At 41.2% G+C, this 23,795-nt stretch overlaps 1 protein-coding gene across 1 annotated transcript; it reads left to right on the top strand.

Annotated features, from left to right (window-relative positions):
- The first annotated feature begins 1,607 nt into the window (after window positions 1-1,607).
- On the top strand, window positions 1,608-23,390 carry LOC138901710 (uncharacterized). Its single transcript, XM_070189492.1, has 3 exons — window positions 1,608-1,850; window positions 22,545-22,737; window positions 22,828-23,390. The coding sequence occupies exons 1-3, from the start codon at window positions 1,608-1,610 to the stop codon at window positions 23,388-23,390; spliced, it is 999 nt and encodes a 332-aa protein (XP_070045593.1).
- The last annotated feature ends 405 nt before the right edge of the window (window positions 23,391-23,795 follow it).

The raw sequence follows: 23,795 nt of genomic DNA, 5'->3' as shown, positions 1-23,795 counted from the left end.
ATTTCAACTTCCGAAATCAGAATCCGACCTCGATATCAAAAAGTCCACTCCCAGTCAAATTTCTCAAAAATCATCATTTTTTTAACTTTCGCCAATTAGCGCTAAAATGACCTATCAATCTCTAATTCAACATCTGAACATGCTCCTAAGATCAAAATCACCCTACGGAGCTATAAGAACCGTCAAAACTCTATTCCGGAGTCATCTTCATACAGTTCGAATTGTGGTCAATTTCTATTACTTAAACCTCCATTTTAGGGACTATGTGTCCCATTTCACTCCGAAACCAAAACAAATCTTTCCGGCAAGTTACATAACCACTAACTGAAGTAGAGGTAGCAATAAATAGGGGTTCGAGGTTAATTTTCTCAAAACGACCGGCCGGATCGTTACACAACTTCATTCACATTTGGTAATTGAATGACACACTTACTGCCTTTAATGCTCTTGTCATTGTTGTTTTATCTGACTCTATAAATTTGATTGAGAATGTCAGGGGTGGACTAGTGGCTCTAGTAAGAGACTAGTAAAACCTTGATTTAGGTCCCCAAAATTTTTAATAATGAATTTAATAGTTTTATTTCAAATTAGACAATATTAATATTTGTAGAAAAAATAAAAAAGTACAAAAAAATGTAAAAAACAAATAAAGTTGTCTACTTTTTTACAGTAAAAATATTTTAAATTTTGAATTAAACTATTTAGATCTTCATAGTAGTAAATACATTTTTCACAACAACATCAAAGGTAACATATTGCAAATCATGTCTAACATCTCACTTATCTAAATTACCTTTTTTCTAATATAAATAATAATATTAATATATAAAATTAAAGACTTTATGTCATTTAAGAATATATACTATAAACAAAAAGTATGAAAAAATGGCAAGACTAATTTTTTTGCATATATGTGTGTGTACGTACAAATAAAAAAAGTATAAGGCCTCATATTAAAATTTGGGTTTAGGCCACTAATTTTATGGAGCTGCCCTTGGTCTGCTGGGGTTGAGGGTTACAGAGAGCTAGGGGTTTTGTTAGGGTTTTATTATTTTAACTTTATGAGTTCCAAATTGTACCCAACCCAATACCTTTTTTTATATGTCAAAATTATGGAAAAATGACTAATTCTTAATTGGTCGAGTTATAGGCTGCAATTTCTTACCTTTAAGCAATATCCAATGCTAACTAATCATTGGTAAAAGACTTAATTCTCCTTCGAACAACAAAATATAGTAAATAAAAAATAAATTTTTACTATAGTTACCTCTTAATCTTAAATAGAAAAGATCCAAGGCTATTGGCTTGCCTCGCAAAACAAAAAGATACAAAAAAGACAACAATAAACCTAATGTTGTCATCATACTTTTTTGAATACCACCTACAAAGTAGAATGATTTTTTTTTTTTCATCTTGCAACTTCATATATTTAGTTATGATTCATATGTGTCGAGGAGACTAGATGGGTAGGGAACAGGACTTAGGAGGCTGATGGATTTAAGTTGTGGTATTCGGGGAAGGTGAGAGGGAAGAATGGGGTAGGCATCTTGGTTGATAGAGATCTAAAGGAGTTAGTGGTTGAGGTTAAGAGGGTGGATGACAGGTTGATGGCCATTAAGATAGTTGTGGGAGGGTATACTCTGAACGTAGTTAGTGTTTACGCGCCTCATGTGGGTTTGAACGAGGAGGTTAAAAGACGCTTCTGGGAGGATTTGGATGGGTTGGTACGGGGTATACCGTCCACCGATAAGCTTATTATAGGAGGAGATTTTAACAACCATATTGGGATGTTGTCTAGTGGTATGACAGTGTGCATGGTAGCTTCAATTTTGGAGGTAGAAATGGATGAGGTAATTCGTTGCTGGAGTACGCTAAAGCTTTTGATTTGGTGATTGCTAACTCGTGTTTCCCGAAGAAGGCGGAGAACCTAATAACCTTCCGAAGTACGGTGGCCAAGACCCATATTGTTTATCTACTTCTCAGAAAATGTGATAGAGGTTTATGCACGGATTGCAAGGTCATCCTGAGTGAGAATCTTATGACCCATCATATGCTTTTGGTTATGGACTTAGAGATCAGGTGGAAGAGGAGGAAGAGGTCTATATCTGGTCTATCCAGGATCAGGTGGCGTGCATTGACTAAGGACAAAGACCAAGAGTCGGGGGAGAAGTTGTTGTCTATGTGGGCCTGGAGGAGTAGTAACGCGAGTTGTATATGGACTACGACAACGAATTGTATTAGAGAGGCAACATGAGAGGTGTTAGGGGTCTCGAAGGATTTTTCTGGTGGCCACAAAGGGGACTGGTGGTAGAACGAAGAGGTTTAAGGGAAAGTGGAAGCTAAGAAAGCGACATATTTGAAGCTAATAGAGAGCATAAACGAGGAGCAGAAGGAGCTAGATAGGGGTATAAGAAGGCTAAGAAAGGGAGAAAAGTTAGTGATTACGGAGGCTAAGACAGCGACGTTTGGTCATTTATATGAGGAAATTGGGGAGAAAGGCGGGTACAAGAAGTTCTAAAGGTTGGAGAAGGTTAAAGAGAGAGGAAGGCCCGCGATATGGACCAAGTAAGGTGCATAAAAGACGAGGAGGGTAGAGTTTTGTTGGAGGAGCCACAGATTGCGCAAAGATGACAGTCTTACTTCCATAACTCTTGAATGATGAGGGGGATATGAGCATTGTGCTGGGTGATTTGAAGTACTCGGAGCATCATTGTGAGTTTGGGTACTTTAGACGCATACGAGTAGGGGAGGTTATAGGGACTATGCACGGGATGTATATGAGTAGAGCGACCGGGCCAGACGAGATTCCTGTGGAATTTTGGAAGAGCGTGGACAAGACGGGCTTGGAATGGCTATGTAGTTTGTTTAACGTCATTTTTAGGACGAAGAAGATACATGCAGAGTGGAGGCGGAGTACGATGATTCCATTGTACAAGAACTATGGGGATATCCAAAACTGCGACATCTATAGGGGTATCAAGTTATTAAGCCATACGATAAAAATTTGGGAGAGGGTGATTGAAGAGAGGATAAGGAGAAATGTGTCCATTTACGAGAACCAGTTTAGTTTCATGCCGGAATGGTCGACTACTGAAGCCATCCACATTGTGAGGTGATTGGTGTAGCAGTATAGAGCGATGAAGAAGGATTTGCATATGGTGTTCATTGACCTAGAGAAAACGTATGACAAGCTCCCAAGAGAGGTCGAATAGAGATGTTTGGAGGCTAAGAGAGTGCATGTAACGTATATTAGAGTGATCCAGGACATGTATGATGGAGCTAAGACACGGGTTAGGACAGCAGGAGGAGACTCTGACTACTTCCCGATTGAGATGGAGCTGCATCAGGGATCAACACTTAAGGCCATTTTTATTTTTCTTGGAAATGGACGCATTGACGTGACATATTCAAGGGAAGGTGTCTTGGTGCATGTTATTTCCAGATGACATAGTAGTAATTAATGAGACGCGCGGTGGTGTTAACGAGAGGTTGGAGGTCTGGAGACATACCCTGGAGTCTAATGGTTTCAAGTTGAGCAGGACCAAGACAGAATACTTAGATTGCAAGTTCAACAGTGTTACCCAGATAGCGGACGAGGATGTGAGGCTTGATACGCAAGTCATCCCCATGAGAGAGAAAGAGTTTCAAGTATCTGGGGTCTATAATTCAGAATGATGGGGAGATTGATGAGGATGTCACACATCGTATCAAGGCAGGGTGGATGAAGTGGAAGCTCACTTCCTGTGTCTTATGCGATAAGAATGTGCCTTTGAGACTTAAGGGTAAGTTCTACAAGGTAGTGGTTAGACCGACTATATTGTATGAGGTAGAGTGATGACCAGTCAAGAACTCCCATGTCCAGCAGATGGAAGTAGCTGAAATGAGAATATTGAGATGGATGTGTGGGCATACTAGGTTAGATAGAATTAGGAATAAAATTATTCAGGACAAGGTGTCAGTGGCCCCTGTAGAGGAAACGATGCGAGAGGCGAGGCTAAGATGGTTCAGACATGTTAAGAGGAGAAGCACAAATGCCCAAGTTAGGAGGTGTGAGAGGTTGGCCTTGGAGGGTAATAAGAAGGGTAGAGGTAGGCCCAAGAAGTCTTGGAGAGACGTGATCAGGAGGGACATGGCGCAACTTGAGCTAACCGAGGACATGACCCTAGATAAGAGGGTGTGTAGGTTGAGGATTAAGGTAGAAGGTTAGTAGGTAGTCGTGTGTTTTCCTTTGTCTTCATTAGTTCGATAGTATTAGTGTTAGTATGGTACCCTTTTATCTTGAGTTTGCTATTATCACATATCTTGTTCTGTTATTACTTATCACCAGTACTTCCTTAGTTTGCTATCAGTGCTCCTTTCATATTCTCTATTGCTATTAGACCCTCAGATTTAGTTCTCTAAATATATTATCTTGCTATTACTTGCTATCGATACTTCTTTCATATTCTTTATTGCTATCTTCAATTTAGTTTTCTAAATATATTGTTTTGCTATGAATTTCTATCAGCGCTTTTTATCTTCTTTAGCTGTGTGTCTATCAGAAACAATCTCTCTACCCTCCTAGGGTAGCGGTAAGGCTACATACATCCTACTCTCCCCAGACTCCACTTGTGGGATTTTCACTGGGTTGTTGTTGTTGTTGTTGTTGTCATATTTACAAGAATTCGATAAGAATATGAATGAACAATTTATTTTCAGCAATAAATCTACAAAATCCTTCTTGGGCTATTGTAACTTCCAATTTGTTACAAATATACTTCAACCCAAGACCTCTTGGATATTTTGTAAGAACATGTGTTAGTTAATCTCTTTGAGCTGACAAATTGCATATGCATTCTGGACTCATTATTTTGTTTAAAGGACAACAATCAATCTCTACAAATTTTGTCCTTTCATAAAAAGTTAGATTTAAGGCAATAGGAAGACAACTTGATTGTCACATATTAGGTTCACTTGTTTGACTTCACTTCACCATTTCACGACCCAATTTCTCCTATAGGTCGTGATGGTGCCTAACGTCGCCACTAGGTAAGCCAAAAACGAACTAGCCATGTGTTTATTCTTTTTAACAATTTCGAAATAGTTGATTTTTATTTATTAAGTAAGTAAGAGGTGAAAGATTTAATAAAATAAGGCATAAACAAATAGAAGAACAAGTGTGGTGAAATAAATATTCAAAAACCATTGAATGTCTACTAGCATATTTTTCCAAGACCTGGTGTCACAAGTGTATGAGCTACTAGTAGAATATATAAAATACTAAATTACTATCTGAAATGGAGTAGACAGAAAAATAAATACAAAAGAGAGACTCTGGGTGATGCAGAACAGACTTGGGAAATAGCTCACCACTAGTCTCGAAGTATCAGGGGTGTGCGTCGGGATGACTGCCAGATGCACCTGCCTCAGATCCTGCACAATTAGTACAGAAGTGTAGCGTGAGTACATAAACAACATGTACCCAGTAAGTATAGAATCTAACCTCGAAGAAGTAGTGACGAGGGGTCGACATCGACACTTACTATGGACTGACAATAAAGTACAGAAATTCTAAATAGATATGAGACATGGAAATAATAACAATTACACAATGGCAAAAGCTGCTTGGTTGTCGTAGTCCCTTGGACTCTTTCCATTTTATTGTACTGTAAACTCTTATTCGAACAATATTATATGTTTGATCCTTGAGATCATTGCATGTATTCAGTTAGAGTTCGTGACTCAGTATTACCACTCTTGGGAGGTTGTTATATTTGTTTTCGGTTTTGGTTTCGACACTTGTATTAAATTATAGGTTTTAAAAAATATGGCTCGAAATGTAGGCTTACCTAGTCTTAGAGACTAAGTGCCATCACGACGCCTATGGTGGGATTTTGGGTCGTGACAAGTTGGTATTAGAGCTCTAGGTTCATAGGTTCTACGAGTCACAAACGAGTCTAGTAGAGTCTTACGGATCGGTACAGAGACGCCTGTACTTATCTCCGAGAGACTATAGAACTATTAGGAAATATCCACTTCTTTCATTCTTGTCGTGCGGATTTGTTGATTCTGTAGTTTGATACTATGTTGTCACGACCCAATTTCACCTGTAGGTCGTGATGGAGCCCAACACTACAGCTAGGCAAGCCAACTAATAAATTAAGCATACATTGATAAAATTTAAAACAAAGAAAATATAAAACCCAAGCTCTACCAATGTGTGTGCCAAGACCTGGTGTCACAAGTGAATGAGCATCTAGTAGATTATACAATACTCCAAATACTGTTTGAAATGAAATAGACAGAATGTATATATAAAACGAGACACTGGTAGCTGCAGAACGGTGCAGAAAGGCAGCTCACCACTATGTCTCGGGATGACGTGGGTATGTGATGATAGGTCATCCACCAGTACCTGTCTCAGATCCTGCACAAAAAGTGCAGCAAGTGTAGTATGAGTACGTAAACAACGTGTACCCAGTAAGTATCAAGCCTAATCTCGAAGTGGTAGAGACGAGATGACCGACTTTGACACTCACTATGGGTCAATAATAATAACTTAAATAAAACTAGGATATTTAAATCAACATAATTTACAGAATTTACAATAATTTATTTAATCAGCAGAAATAATCAAATTCCTTCAAATGTAACAATTCTCAATATATCGATTAATTTCCAATTTATCAATTAAACCTCATTTACAGGAGTAACAATTAATTCCTTACAAGCAAGAATAATAATTCATTAAATTCCAAGGATTTTCCAATTATACTTATTAACTTTACAAGCTGAAATAAATTATTAAAGTATCGTGTAATTATTATTATTAAGCACGATTTCTGCCGAGGACGTACGACCCGATCTAGAGTGTCGTGTACACTGCCGAGGGACGTGCGGCGTGATCCATAAATGCATCTATCCTGCCGAGGCATTCGGCCCGCTCCACAAGAAAGGAGGACATTTTCTTATGTGCCTCCGGAAGGACAGTATGTTTATTATAAGATAAATTTTGGAGGAGAACAATTTCTTTTGACAATTTATTGATTTAAATAGAAATCAAGCCTATGAGATTTCCATCCTTTAATATCTTTATCAAACAATTCACAATATATTCATATATATCAATTAATATTAATTAATCAAAGAATATAATTTACACAAGTAATACATACGTTGAGTCCTAAACTACCCAGACTTTAGCATTAATAGTAGCTACGCACGGACTCTCGTCACCTCGTGCGTACGTAGCCCCCACAATTAGCAACAATTATTTAATCTTAATCACCTATGAGGTAATTTCCCCTTCATAAAATTAGACAAGAGACTTACCTCGTCTTGCTCCAATTCAATCCACTATAAGGCCTTTTCCACGATTAACCAACTCCGTATGGCTCGAATCTAGCCAAAATAATTCGATACAATCACTAAATATTATAGGAATCAATTCTATAAGAAAATACTACATTTTAAAGATAAGATCCGAAATTAATTAAATATTTGCCCGCGGGGCCCACATCTCGAAATCTGGCGAACGTTATGAAATCCGACAACCCATTCGATTATGAGTCCAACCATACCAGTTTCACTCAAATCCGACTCCGAATCGATACCGAAATCTCAAAATTTCGTTTCTATGAGATTTCTAAACTTTTCCAAATTTCAATCTCAAAACACTAATTAAATTGTGAAAACAATGATATATTCGTGTATGTATACCAAATCCGAGTTAGAATCACTTACCCCAATGTTTTTCCCTTGAAAATCGGCCAAAAGTCATCTCTGCTCAAGCTTAAGTTCGTCAAAAATGGCAAATGGAACGAATGCCCTCTTTTTATAAAATTGCCCACCAGCCTTCGGAACTGGTCCTCGAACAGGGCCTCGATCGCGGCTTCAATCACACGCTCGAGCCTAGAACTCGATCATAGCCTCAATCAGGGCATCGAGGTTGAGCCTTCGATCATAGCCTGAATCATGACATCGAGCTTGAGCCTTCGATTGTGACCCTCGATCTTGGTTCTCGATCCTGGCCCTCGAGCCTTGCCTTCGATTATGGCCCTCGAGTTGGACCTTCGATCATGGCCCTCGAGTTGGACCTTCGATCATAGCTTCGATACACTAGGCCAAACCCGTACCTCGTCAACCCTGGGCTCGATACCTGGGCTTGATATCTGGCTCGATATCTGGGCTCGATATCTGGCTCGATATCTGGGCTCGATCACAGCCCAGACTGTCCAGCAGAAGAGGAAAAATTGCAGCAGCTTTTTAACTCAAATTTTTGATCCGTTAAACATCCGAAACTCACCTGAGGCCCTCGGGACCTCAACCAAATATACCAACAAGTCCTAAAACATCATACGAACTTAGTCGAACCTCTAAATCACATCAAACAATGCTAAAACCATGAATTATACTCCAATTCAAGCTTAATGAAACTTAAAATTTTCAACTTCTACATTCGATGTCAGAACCTATCAAATCAACTCCGATTGATCTCAAATTTTACAAACAAGTCATAAATTACATAATGGAGCTATGAAAATTTTCGGAACTGGATTCCGACTCCGGTATCAAAAAGTCAACTCATCGGTCAAACTTCCAAACTTAAGTTCTTGTTTTTAGTAATTTCATGCCTAATTTAACTACGAACTTCCAAATAAAATTCCGAACACGCTCCTAAGTCCAAAATCAGCATACAGAGCTGTTGGAATCATCAAAATTCTATTCCGGAGTCATTTTTACAAAAAGTTGACCAAAGTCAAACTTAGCACTTTAAGGCCAACTTAAGGAACCAAGTGTTCCGGTTTCACCTCAAACACTTCCAAATCCCGAACCAACCATCCCGCAAGTCATAAATCATTACAAGCACCTACGGGAAGTTTTATTTTAGGGAACGGGGTTCTAAAATTTAAAATGACCGGTTGGGTCATTACATTCTCCACCTCTTAAACAAACGTTTGTCCTCGAATGGGTTTAGAATTATACCTGAAGTGCTGAATAAGTCTGGATATCTGCTCCGCATGTTTTCCTCGGTCTTCCAAGTCGCTTCCTCGACTGGTTGGCCCCTCCACTGAACTTTTACTGCAGAAATCCTCTTGGATCTCAACTGGCGAACCTGTTTATCAACAATGGTAATTGGCTCCTCTTCATAACCCAAGTTATTATCTAGCTGAACTGTGCTGAAGTCTAACACATGTGATAGGTCGGCATGATACTTCTGGAGCATAGATATGTGAAAAACAGGATGAACTCCTGCTAGGCTGGGAGGCAATGCAAGCTCATAAGCAACCTCCCCAACTCGTTTCAACACCTCAAATGGGCCTATAAACCTTGGGTTCAACTTGCCCTTCTTCCCGAATCTCAAAATTCCCTTCATCGGCGAAAACTTCAAGAGAAATTTTTCACATACCATAAATGATATATCACGCGCTTTCTGATCCGCGTAACTCTTTTGTCTGGACTCTGCTGTACGAAGTCGCTCCTAAATTAACTTTACCTTTTCCAAGGCATCCCTTACCAAATCAGTACCATATAATTTAGCCTCACCTGGATCAAACCATCCGATAGGTGAACGACATCGCCGACCATATAAAGCCTCAAATGGAGCCATCTCGATGCTGGATTGGTAACTGTTATTATAAGCAGACTCGGCCAAAGGCAGGAAACGATCCCACTAACCTCCAAAGTCAATCACACATGCCCCGAGCATATCCTCCAAAATCTGAATTGTCCTCTCTGACTGTCCATCGGTCTGTGGATGAAAGGCTGTGCTGAGCTCTACACGGGTCCCCAACTCACTGTGTACTGCTTTCCAGAAATGTGAAGTAAACTAAGGACCTCTATCTGATATGATGGAAATTGGCACACCATGCAACCGAACTATCTCATGAATATAAATCTGAGCCAACCTCTCTGAAGTATACGTAGTCACAACAGGAATAAAATGTGCCGACTTAGTCAACCTGTCAACAATCACCCAAACTGGATCAAATTTCCTCAAGGTCCGCGGCAACCCAACTACAAAATCCATAGTAATTCGTTGAGATACTTGAAATTAAATGCCTATTTTTCTGGAACTGTGGACGAACTGAGCCTTTTATTTCTGAGATTCTTCTTTTGTTATTGTACTATGTTGTTATGAACTGTTGGGGATTATTGATGTTGGACCCGACCTTTCTGTTAGCTTGTCACTACTTTCAACCTAAGGTTCGGTTTGTTACTTATTGAGTACATGGGGTCAGTTGTACTCATACTACACTTCTGCACCTTGCTTGTAGATGTTGGTTGTTGTGTTCGATGGGAGTTAGATTGAAGATGTACCTGTGTTCTGGTTGTAGCTGCCCTTGTTAGTGATAACTATAGGTCTATGAAACTCTGTTTATGTACTTTTCAAACAAGATGATGTATTTAATTCCTTTGAGCTTTGTAAACTCTATTCTTAGAAGCTCATGATTTGTACTAGCAGTTCTTGGGGAATGTATTAGATTTAGATTTGAATCTTTATTTATTTAATTGCTTTATTAATTCTTATTGGAATTGGTTAGTGGTTAATTGGCTTACTTAGTGGGTTGGGTTAGGTGCCATCACGACTAGTTGGATTTTGGGTCGTGACAAGGTGGTATCAGAGCTCTAGGTTCATAGGTTCTACAAGTTCTGAGCAAGTGTCTAGTAGAGTCTTGCGGATCGGTACGATGACGTCCATACTTATCTTCGAGAGGCAATAGGACATTTAGGATATACTTCCCATCTTTCTTTCCTTATGATACGACATTGATTCTGCTTGAAGCGTAACTCTTTGAATTCCTTCCACGCATTCGTATGTGCATGCGAGCGCTCGGTATCAACTATACATCACCGTCTTGTGATTCTATCAACGAGGTGCAAGATGTTATTTCTATGTGCTGATGATGAGCCAGTCTGGAGAACTGGAGGCCAGGTTTTGACTGTAGCTTGAGCACAGAGATTTTGATTATGTGAGCACGTGCTTTAGGGACTTATACGTTAGGTAGTGTTCCTATGAGTGGAATTTATGACTCGATGAGTGGTAGAATGACTATGTGGAGAGTATATTGTGTCTGCGAGATGTGTTCATATTGTTCGAATGTGACGAGAAGAGTTTACTTGAGATGTGACAAGGACTATGGGGTGTCTGAATTCTATCTTGATTTGGCGTATGGTCTCACATTATGGGTGTGTTGAGGGATCTCTCATGTTGTTTAGTTGTGGAGTGAAGTAGATTCTCATGTCTTGTCGATGAGTTCAGAATCAAGAAGATTAAGTGATTGCATAGTAGTTGTGACTGTGGAAGGGTATAGATAGATGTTAGTTTGAGGCAGAGCAGGCGGGTTATCTCATGCGAGGTGTCTTGAGGTTGTGTGGTCCTTATGATGTTTTGTAGAGAGTTCTCTTTTACCAGTGAATGATATATGTTGCAATTTGAGTTTGGATCACTTGTGGGAGTTGACTTGACTATTACAAGGGTGAATGCGAGATTTGCAAACGATTTGAGGTATTATATGGTTTGTGTTACATGGGCTTGCGAAGGATTTAGTTGAATTTCAACGCGGAATTTTGGCAGCAATAGAGTATGGATATCGTGATGTTATCAACTATTTTGTTCTATGACTTCGAGTTAAGTGGGGGAGTTTGCTATCGACTAGTGGATTGCACGGTTATGTGTTGTATTGTTTTCAGTTTGAGGTATACTGGTGAATCAGTTATGACTTGCAGAAGTTGAGATTGAGGATGACTCGAGTAAGGGAATTTCTGGATACAGTTGTATTACACTCTATGGGTATATGGGAATCATAAAATAATTGAGTGTTTATTCGCGAAGGATGTAGTATTCATGGAGTAGGAATTTGCTTGGTTGCTTAGGAGTGTGGGTTACTCTTTATTCCCTTGGGTGTTGGTGTACTAATGGGGTACAGGTTGTTCGGTCTGTTTGGTCAGTTCAATTGATATTTGAGTAGAGAGGATGACTCTCGAGAATGGTTCTAATAGATTCAAGATTTATATGTAGCGATTTGGAATTTTCAAGATATATATATATGGCTAGAAACTAGGAGTTGCATTGGATGGTGTCGAGACTTGTAGTATTTTATATCATTGTGGATTGTGCATTTCAGTATCAAGAAGGAGAAGGAAATAGTTTTAGGTTCACATAAGGTCTTTTTAGAGTGGGTGTCTCAGTTGTGGTGCCTTGGGGTGCTTAAGAGGAGAGTCAGCGACTTATGGGCCTTAGGGCGTTATGGTTTTATAATAGGGTCTCTTGTGTGGTGAATTTTTGTTAGGGATCGTGGTGTTCTAGCAAGGAGAAGTACCAATTTGAAGGCAATTTGGAAAGGACTTGGAAAAATAGGACAGCGTGGTAGTAGGTTGGGTTAGCACAATAATGGGTATGATCGGTTCTCTAGGTAGTTATGATGTGGCTAGTCTCTATAGGTGTTTCGTGGTAATGCTCTTGGGTCTCGGGAACCTGCGTGGCTGGGTTGAGTTAGAGAGATTCAGTTTTGATAGCTTGGTTGTGTGCAAATGGGTTTTAAAGAGTTCTCAATAGTTTTTACCACGATTTGAGGAGTATATTTCCTACCGGCGTGAGGAATTTTTTGCGTATTGGGATTTTCTCCGGGATGAGATCAAATGAAAGGTCCTTGGCTAATTGAGTATGTAGTTGCTTGTGACTAGGAGCGGACTATGAAGTTCTCGTATTTTTCATATGATGGCATGGTATATGCGATGTGTTGTGTGGGATTGAGATTTACATGAGCAGGATCACAGTTCTGTTTGGAAGCATGGACGATTTCAAATGACTAGGTAAATGATATTGCTATTTGGTATGGAATAATGAGAGTATACATTTTAGAAGGGGCAATGTGTTTTGATTTATGGATACTTCACTGGTATTGCGACACTCTTCTAGTTGATCGACTACTGATAATCAAATTTTGCTATGTGGCACGGAAGAATTTTAGAAGTATTCGTCGTGGGATGATCGTGTATGAGAGATGAGTTAGATATTCTGGCGGTGGAGTTGGGATCAGATATGGGATTCGTGTGTTCTATGGATTTAGAGACTGGGAGTTCTCAAGAGTAGGTTGTTTTGATGGTTGTGGACTGTGAAGTCATGCCCGAAGCTAGGTAGATGATAGTAAGCATTATAATTCGGTTATTGTGGGCTTTCGGAGGGTTATTTATCCATGTGTGGGTGCCCGGAGTTGAGTTAGGGGTCCATTGGTAGGCCCAATTAGGATGTGTATTCTACACCCAGCCGAATTGGTTGGCTCCATACTGCTATTATTGAGGGATGTGTTATTCGGTTGTAGATGGGCTTATTCGTGTTCTGTTATGTTCGGTGAGTCACTCTTCTATGCTACGAGGGGTCATGATTTGTTGGTTGTATGCACCCATGGTGCAGTTCTATTGGGGCCTTATAGGAGAATTCACGCGAGATGGGTATTTGGGTGATGCATGAATGGTTGCACATCGGTTATGTTCATTCGGGTTTGTGTAGCATTGTGTCATTTGCTTCTCCATGGTTATGGTAATGCATTATGAGTAGTTGATGTTAGATTGCGCGTAGTTATTGATTTTGAGTATGGTGGCCGAGGTATTTCATATGGATCAGTGTTTGGATGGGGTCACGCATTGTGGCAGAGTTATGTTGAGATATGATCCTTTGTGTTAGATTCGTGTGCCATGGTTCTACGGTGTGTGATGGGTTCTTAGCATTGCGTTGGGGTGGTACCCGTCGAGCTTGCGGGATGGTTCTCTTGTTTGAGTCATTTTCTTGATTGAGTACATTTGGAATAATGCTTATTGGTGCACAGATTGCACGAGTTGCGGCTTTGGATAGTATTGGTGTGACATGTCAGTAGAGTAGATTGTATTTGATAAGATGAAGTCGTCAGATATAGGATGGGTGCTATCAGATTTGATTGTGGTATATTTGGAAGGATAATATCGAAAGTCGGCTTAGAAATTTGCTATGGTTCTTATCGAAGGAGAGGGAGCTCCATGACTAGTAGATCTGATGAATGGTTACGAGTTTCTGCGTGTTTCTTTCATCATCAGAAGTGTACTAAGGTTTTAGAATGAAGTCTTGTTTGATATGAGGTTTATTACCGGTATTTGGTTGTTTTGAGCAGCTACTGTGATTAAAAATCATTGCTTCAAGAATTTGAGTTATGTGGTATTTGAGTTTTGAGTATTTGAGTTATGGTTATGGCTTTTTATACAGCTTATTTAGACTTATACAGTATGTAGGTTGCGAGATTAAGATCTTACAAGAAATTCCGGATGTTGGAAATTGGATTCGAAGGCTTGTGGGCTAGGTTGCATTGAGAAATTTCGGTTATGTTATGTTATCAGACCTGTATGGGATAGGGTGATGTGGGATCACCCCCGGGTATGTGCATGGTAAGGTTATACGGCGGTTTGATGGTTTTGAGAACAACTCTGGACACGTTCGAAGACGAACATATGTTTAAGTGGGGGAAGATTTAACGACCCGACCGGTTGTTCCCCGGGTATGTGCATGGTAAGGTTATACGACGGTTTGATGGTTTTGAGAACAACTCTGGACACGTTCGAGGATGAACATATGTTTAAGTGGGGGAAGATGTAATGACCCGACCGGTTATTTTGAGTATTTGCAATTCGCTCGGTAGTTTACAGGCATGAGTAGCTCCGTATGATGCATTATGACTAATGTGAATCATAGGTTTTGATTTTCAGGTTATTCAAAATTGAATTGGAAGAATGAATTTCATTGTCGAAGCTTTAAATTGGGAGAGTTGATCAAGTTTGACTTTTTGTGAATTTGAACTTGGAACGGAGTTTTGATGGTTCTGTTAGCTCTGTTGGGTGATTTTGGACTTAGGAGCGCGTCCGAATTGTGATTCAGAGGTCCGTAGTAGAATTTGGCTTGAAATGGCGAAAGTTGAAATTTTGAAAAGTTTGACTGGGAGTGGACTTTTTGATGTCGGGATCGGAATCTGATTTTGGAAATTGAAATAGGTCCGTAATGTGAAATGTGACGTGTGTGCAAAATTTGAGGTTAATCAGACATAATTCGATAGGTTTAGACATCAGTTGTGGAAGTTGAAGTTTCAAAGTTCATAGATTTCGATTTGAGGTGCGATTAGTCGTTTCGATGTGGTTATGCGTGATTTGAGGCCTCAAGTAGGTGTGTGTTATGTTATTGGACTTGTTGGTCTAGATGAGTTTTGGACGAGGTTCGGATCTTTTTTCACTTCATGTGCAAAGCTGGAGGCTGCTGGTTCTGGTATGATCGCACTGCGGTTGGTTTGCGCAGGAGCGATGGTCGCAGAAGCAACAAAGGCATCGTAAATGCGAGAATAGTGCTGGGTGAGGAAGACCACAAAAGCAGAGATTTGGGCGCATATGCGATGCCGCAGGTGCGGTAGCTCGAGCGCAGGTGCAGAGTTGGAGGGTGTTAGCAGAGGTCGCATGTGCGATGTGATTTCCGTACCTGCGATGGCGCAGATGCGGGCAGCAAGTCGCGGCAGCGGAAATGGTGAGGAAGCCGGGCAGCGCAGGTGCGAGTTGTTTCCGCAATAGCGGTGGTCGCAGGTGAGACAAATTTTCCGCAAATGCGGATGTGCTGGGCAGAATGTTATATACAAGGTTCGTGATTTTGGCTTTATTTTTTTACATTTTCACGCTTGGATTTTGGCGATATTTGGAGCAATTTTCAGCTCATATTTAGCTTGATGGAAATTTAGACACCGAGCTACATACTCAACTATGTCCTTTTTCATTCGTCTCCACCAATAATGCTACCTCAAGTCACGATACATCTTCGTAGCACCTGGATGAATAGAATATCGAGAACTGTGTGCCTCCTCCAGGATCTTTTTCCTCAGTTCATCCACATTAGGAACACACAGACAATCCTGGAGTCGTAGAACACCATCTGCACCAATAGTGACTTCCTTGGCACCACCTCGTAGTACCGTTTCACGAAGAACCACCAGGTGTGGGTCATCATACTGGCGAGCCTTGATCTACTCAAATAGTGAAGATTGTGCCACAACACATGCAAGAACTCCGATGGGCTCTGAAATATCCATCCTCACAAGTCTGTTAGCCAAGGATTGAATATCTGAGGCTAATGGCCTTTCCTCTGCTGAAATGAAAGCCAAACTACCCATACTTTCCGCCTTTCTGCTCAAGGCATCTGCAACCATATTTGCTTTGCCCGGATGATACAAGATAGTAATATCATAATCTTTTAGTAACTCCAGCCATCTGCGCTGTCTCAAATTTAGGTCCCTCTGCTTGAACAAATGCTGCAAACTGCGATGATCAGTGTAAACTTCACAAGGCACCCCATAAAAATAATGTCTCCAAATCTTAAGAGCGTGAACAATCGCAGCTAACTCCAAATCATGTACCGGATAATTCTTTTCGTGGGGCTTCAGCTGACGTGAAGCATATGGAATAACTTGCCCTTCCTGCATCAATACACAACCCAAGCCAACGCGCGAAGCGTCGCAATACACTGTATACATCCCCGAACCGGAAGGCAACACTAACACTGGTGCTGTAGTCAATGATGTCTTGAGCTTCTTAAAGCTCACCTCACAATCATCGGACCATCGGAATGGGACACTCTTCTGGGTTAATTTGGTCAAAGGTGCTGCAATAGATGAAAAACTCTCCACGAACCGACAATAATAACCTACCAAACCTAGAAAACTCCTGATCTCAGTCGCCGAAGTGGGACGATGCCAATTCTGAACTGCCTCAATCTTTTTGGGATCAACTTTAATACCTTCGCCCAATACAATATGTCCCAAAAATGCTACAGACTCAAGCCAGAACTCATATTTAGAGAATTTAGCATATAACTTTTGTTCCCGCAATGTCTGAAGCACTAATCTCATATGCTGCTCATGTTCCTCCTTACTGCGCGAATAGATTAATATGTCATCAATGAAGACAATGAAAAACAAATCAATATATGACATGAATACCCTGTTCATCAGATCCATAAATGCTGCCGGGGCATTAGTTAAACCAAAAGACATTACCAGAAACTCAAAATGACCATATCTAGTATGGAAAGCAGTCTTCGGAACATCCGAATCCCGAATCTTCAACTGATGGTACCCCAACCATAAGTCGATCTTAGAGAATACCCTAGCACCCTGTAACTGGTCAAATAGATCATCAATACGTGGTAACAGGTACTTGTTCTTAATAGTGACTTTGTTCAATTGGCGATAATCAATACACATCCGCATTGTTCCATCCTTCCTTTTCACAAATAATACTGGTGCACCCCAAGGCGATACACTCGGTCCGACGAACCCTTTGGCTAGTAACTCTTTAAGTTGTTCTTTCAATTCTTTCGGAGCCATGCGATACGGTGGGATAGATATAGGATGGGTATCTGAAGCCAAGTCAATACAAAAATCAATATCACGATCAGGTGGAATACCTGGAAGATCTGACGGGAATACATCAGGGAACTCCCGAACAGGCACTGAATCAATAGCCAGAGTCTCTGCAGTAGTATCCCGAACATAGGCTAGATAGGCCAAACAACCCTTCTCAACCATGTGTTGAGCCTTTATAAAAGAAATAACTCGATTAAATGAACTAATAGGCGAACCTTTCCACTCCAGCTTAGGCAATGCTGGAATAGCCAAGGTAACAGTCTTGGAATGACAATCTAGAATAGCATGATATGGAGATAACTAGTCCATGCCCAGAATAATTTCAAAATCAGTCATCTCAAGCAATAGGAGATCTGCTCTAGTTTCATAACCACAAAATGTAATAATACAGGACCGGTAGATCCGGTTCACAACAACAGAATCGCCCATAAGAGTGGACACATATACAGGAGTACTCAAGGACTCACGAGAAACACCCAGGAATGGAGCAAATAGAGATGACACATATGAATACGTAGATCCTGGATCTATTAATACTGAGGCATCTTTGTCACAAACAGAAATAATACCTGTAATCACAGCATCTGAGGCCTCTGCATCTTGTCTAGCCGGAAAAGCATAGAACCGAGCTAGAGCGCCAACTGTCTGGCCTCTGCCTGGCTGACCTCTACCTCTAGGACGGCCCCTACTCATCTGTCCTCCACCTCTGGGTGGTCGGACTACTGGTGGAGCAACTTGTCCGGTAAGCATAGGTTGCTGACCCTGCTGTACTGGTCTACCTTGAAGCCTGGGGAAAAATGTCTGCATGTGACTGGGATCCCCGCACTCGTAACAACTCTTCGGTGCGATGGGCTGCTGACTAAGTGTCTGGCCCTGGGGACCTGAATACCCATTGGCAGGACCCTGAATAGTTGGTGGGCGGTAAGAACTCTCTAGTATAGCACTGAGATAAGGTCGCACTGGAGCATCTCGAGGAGGTGGTGGTGCTGAATATGGGGGTTTGCTGGACTGCCCCCTTACGAACTGACCTCTGCCCCCCGAACGGAGCACCTCTGAACTCTCCAGAGTACTTGAACCGCTTATCTCTCATAATGTGCTCTTGGCTCCGCTGACGTACACCCTCAATCCTCCGGGTTATCTCCACAACTCGCTCATAAGAAGTACCCATCTCAACCTCTCGAGCCATAGTGGCCTGAATACCAGTAGGTAAACCGGCTACAAACCTTCGCACTCTCTCCGCCTCAGTAGGGAGTATCATTAGTGCATGACAAGATAATTCAGAAAACCTCGCCTCATAATCGGTCACTGACATCTGACTTTGCTGGAGCTGCTCAAACTGAAACCGCAACTCTTCCCTTTGGGATATACCTGTCCAAGAAGATACAGGTGAACCTTTCCCAAGTCATGGGAGGAGAATCTGCTGGTCTGCCAAGAGCATAAGATTGCCACCATCTACGGGCTCTACCCTCTAGCTGAAAAGTAGCGAAATCAATCCCATGGGATTCCAATATTCTCATATTGTATAGTTTATCCTTGCAACGATCAATGAAATCCTGCGGATCCTCATGTCGCTCACCCCCGAAGACATGAGGATGTAGTCTAGTCCATCTGTCCAATAGTTTCTGAGGATCGACGACTACCGCTGGCCTAGGCTCAGGTGTAGCTGCTGCCACTGGCTGGACTCCATCCACGGGTAGTGCACCCTGGGTCTGATATACAACAGCTGCTTGTCCATGAGCCTGCGCGGTAGGGGTCTGTGCTCCCCCGCCCGCCTGAGATGTGGCTGGGTCTGCCGGAAATAAACCGGCTTGAGTCATATTATCCATGAATCGCAGTATACGACCCATGACATCCTGAAATCCCGGTGCAGATGTGAAGTCCACCGGAGCTGGCTCTTCCACAGGTACCTCACCCTGCTCCTCAATAATGGGATTCTCTGCTGGATCCACTGGCGGCATAACCGGAATAGTCCTGGGATTTCCTTGCCCTCTACCACGGGCTGGAGCCCTCCCTCGACCTCTGCCTCTGCCTCTAGCAACTGGGGGAGTAGCTCTTCCCTGGTCTGGAATCTCATTAGATCGTGTTCTCACCATCTGTGAGAGAATAAGAGAAGGATATTTAGTACTACATCAATCGCACGATAGAATATGAAGAAAGGTAGTTTCCTAACACCATATAGCCTCTCAAAGATAAGTACAGACGTCTTCGTACCGATCCGCAAGACTCTATTAGGTCTGCTCATAACTTGTGAGACCTACGTGAACCTAGTGCTCTGATACCATATTGTCACGATCCAATTTCACCTGTAGGTCGTGATGGCGCCCAACAACAGCTAGGCAAGCCAACTAATAAATTAAGCATACATTGATAAAATTTAAAACAAAGAAAATATAAAACCCAAGCTCTACCAATGTGTGTGCCAAAACCTGGTGTCACAAGTGAATGAGCATCTAGTAGATTATACAATACTCCAAATACTGTTTGAAATGAAATAGACAGAATGTATATATAAAAGGAGACACTGGTAGTTGCAGAACGACGCAGAAAGGCAGCTCACCACTATGTCTCGGGATGACGTGGGTATGTGATGATAGGTCATCCACCAGTACCTGTCTCAGATCCTGCACAAAAAGTGCAGCAAGTGTAGTATGAGTACGTAAACAACGTGTACCCAGTAAGTATCAAGCCTAATCTCGAAGCGGTAGAGACGAGATGGCCGACTTTGACACTAACTATGGGTCAATAATAATAACTTAAATAAAACTAGGATATTTAAATCAGCATGATTTACAGAATTTACAATAATTTATTTAATCAGCAGAAATAATCAAATTCCTTCAAATGTAACAATTCTCAATATATCGATTAATTTCCAATTTATCAATTAAACCTCATTTACAGGAGTAACAATTAATTCCTTACAAGCAAGAATAATAATTTATTAAATTCCAAGGATTTTCCAATTATACTTATTAACTTTACAAGTTCAAATAAATTATTAAAGTATCGTGTAATTATTATTATTAAGCACGATTTCTGCCAAGGACGTACGACCCGAACCAGAGTGTCGTGTACACTGCCGAGGGACGTGCGACGCGATCCATAGATGCATCTATCCTGCCGAGGCGTTCGGCCCGCTCCACAAGAAAGGAGGACATGTTCTTATGTGCCTCCGGAAAGACAATATGTTTATTATAAGATAAATTTGGGAGGAGAACAATTTCTTTTAAAAATTAATTGATTTAAATAGAAATCAAGCCTATGAGATTTCCATGCTTTAATATCTTTATCAAATAATTCACAATATATTCATATATATCAATTAATATTAATTAATCAAAGAATACAATTTACACAAGTAATACATACTTTGAGTCCTAAACTTCCCGAACTTTAGCATTAATAGTAGCTACGCACGGACTCTCGTCACCTCGTGCCTACGTAGCCCCCACAATTAGCAATAATTATTTAATCTTAATCACCTATGAGGTAATTTTCCCTCACAAGATTAGACAAGAGACTTACCTCGTCTTGCTCCAATTCAATCCACTATAAGGCCTTTTCCACGATTAACCAACTCCGTCTGGCTCGAATCTAGCCAAAATAATTTGATACAATCACTAAATATTATAGGAATCAATTCTATAAGAAAATACTACATTTTAAAGATAAGATCCGAAATTAATTAAATATTCGCCCGCGGGGCCCACATATCGAAATCCGGCAAAGGTTATGAAATCCAACAACCCATTCGATTACGAGTCCAACCATACCAGTTTCACTCAAATCCGACTCCGAATCGATACCGAAATCTCAAAATTTCGTTTCTATGAGATTTCTAAACTTTTTCAAATTTCAATCTCAAAACACTAATTAAATTGTGAAAACAATGATATATTCGTGTATGTAGACCAAATCCGAGTTAGAATCACTTACCCCAATGTTTTTCCCTTGAAAATCGGCCAAAAGTCATCTCTGCTCAAGCTTAAGTTCGTCAAAAATGGCAAATGGGACGAATGCCCTCTTTTTATAAAATTGCCTAGCAGCCTTCAGAACTGGTCCTTGAACAGGGCCTCGATCGCGGCTTCGATCACACGCTCGAGCCTAGACCTCGGTCATGGCCTCGATCAGGGTATCGAGGTTGGGCCTTCGATCATAGCCTCAATCATGACATCGAGCTTGAGCCTTCGATTGTGACCCTCGATCTTGGGTCTCGATCCTGGCCCTCGAGCCTTGCCTTCGATTATGGCCCTCGAGTTGGACCTTCGATCATGGTCCTCGAGTTAGACCTTCGATCATGGCTTCTATACACTAGCTCGAACCCGTACCTCGTCAACCATGGGCTCCATACCTGGGCTTGATATCTGGCTCGATATCTGGCTCGATATCTGGGCTCGATCATAGCCCAGACTGTCCAACAGAAGAGGAAAAATTGCAACAGCTTTTTAACTCAAATTTTTGATCCGTTAAACATTCGAAACTCACCCGAGGCCCTCGGGACCTCAACCAAATATACCAACAAGTCCTAAAACATCATACGAACTTAGTCGAACCTCTAAATCACATCAAACAATGCTAAAACCATGAATTATACTCCAATTCAAGCTTAATGAAACTTAGAATTTTCAACTTCTACATTCGATGTCGGAACCTATCAAATCAACTCCGATTGACCTCAAATTTTACACACAAGTCATAAATTATATAATGGAGCTATGAAAATTTTCGGAACTGGATTTCGACTCCGGTATCAAAAAGTCAACTCATCGGTCAAACTTCCAAACTTAAGTTCTTGTTTTTAGCCATTTCATGCCTAATTTAACTACGAACTTCCAAATAAAATTTCGAACACGCTCCTAAGTCCAAAATCACCATACAGAGCTGTTGGAATCATCAAAATTCTATTTCGGGGTCGTTTTCACAAAAAGTTAACCGAAGTCAAACTTAGCACTTTAAGGCCAACTTAAGGAACCAAGTGTTCCGGTTTCACCTCAAACACTTTCAAATCCCGAACCAACCATCTCCGCAAGTCATAAATCATTACAAGCACCTACGAGAAGTTTTATTTTAGGGAACGGGGTTCTAAAAGTTAAAATGACCGGTTGGGTCATTACACTTTGTATCTCTATTCTCTTACAGATGGTGAGGACATGTGCTACCGGGTCAGCTGAGAAGACACCCACGCATTCTGCTAGGGCCTCAAGAGATCGGGGTCGAGGTAGAGTAGCAGTCGAGGAGCCACCATTAGCTCCGATTGGGGGACAAGCACCAGAGACACATGTTGTTAACCCCAAACTTCAGGAGACCTTAGTACAGTTCCTGAACATGTTTGGTACATTAACTCAGGCGGGATTGATCTCCGTTTCACCAAATATTTTACATATTGGGGGAGGAGCTTAAACTCCTACTGCCCGTACTCCAGAGCAGCGGGTTTACATTGTTCAGGTTTCGAGTGTACTACCGGTACAACCTGTTATTCCGGTTCAGCCTGAGGTTAGGCCAAAGGCATCAGAAGAAGAACAAAAGAGACTTGAGAGATTTAAGACGTATAGTCCACCTACCTTCAGTGACACAACTGCCGAGGATGCACAAGAATTTCTAGAAAAGTGTCACCGTATTCTCCGCACCATGGGTATTGTGGAAGTGAGTGAAATTGCCTTTAATATATTTCAGCTATCAGGAGAAGCGTATCAATGGTGGCAAGTTTATGAAGAGGGTAGGCCAGTCGATGCAGTACCACCAACTTGGGCTCAATTTGTAGAGATATTTTTGGAAGAATTTGTTCCCCAGGCTCTCCGGGATGCGTGGCGTATAGAGTTTAAACGGTTGCGTCAAGGCACCATAACAGTGTCAGAATATGCCATTAGGTTGAGTGAGTTAGCCCGTCGTGCACCTATTTTGGTTCCTACAGTCAGAGAGAGAGTCCACATATTCATTGAGGGGCTCGATTATGATCTTAAAATATGCATGGCTCGAGAATTTTAGTCTGATACTCCATTTCAGCAAGTAGTAGAGATTGCCAGAATGTTAGAACGTGTTAGAAATGAGGAAAGGAAGTCTAAGGAGGCCAAGAGGTCTCGAAATGCTGGAGGATTCAACGAATTCTACTCTGCATCTAGCACTCATCACGGCAGAGGTTCGGGTAGTCGGTCAACCCAGTCCGTAATTCAGAATACCCGTAATTCTCCAGTTAGTACTTTTAGTGTACCACCGGCACGTGGTTCTTACACTAGTTATTTCAGCTATCCGGCACAGACTCAGTATGAGCAGCCACGCCCAAAGAGGGGTTGTTATGAGTGTGGTGATACTAGGCACATCATGAGAGATTGTTCCAGACTTGGGAGAGGTTTATTTCATCAGAATACTCAGGCTATGGGTTCTATTCCAGTT

The sequence above is a fragment of the Nicotiana tomentosiformis genome, chromosome 11, assembly GCF_000390325.3.
Source record: "Nicotiana tomentosiformis chromosome 11, ASM39032v3, whole genome shotgun sequence".
Lineage (NCBI taxonomy): Eukaryota > Viridiplantae > Streptophyta > Magnoliopsida > Solanales > Solanaceae > Nicotiana > Nicotiana tomentosiformis.
Note: the sequence above shows the minus strand (reverse complement) of the source record. Positions and strands in the feature narration are given on the sequence as shown.

Bases quoted from the DNA above. Each gene is read 5' to 3' on its own strand.
- LOC138901710 (XM_070189492.1), top strand. From the start codon at position 1,608: ATGGCCATTAAGATAGTTGTGGGAGGGTATACTCTGAACGTAGTTAGT. The intron at 1,851-22,544 runs GTAATTCGTTGC...ATTCTCTTACAG, and splicing joins TGGAGGTAGAAATGGATGAG to ATGGTGAGGACATGTGCTAC. The intron at 22,738-22,827 runs GTACATTAACTC...CCCGTACTCCAG, and splicing joins ACAGTTCCTGAACATGTTTG to AGCAGCGGGTTTACATTGTT.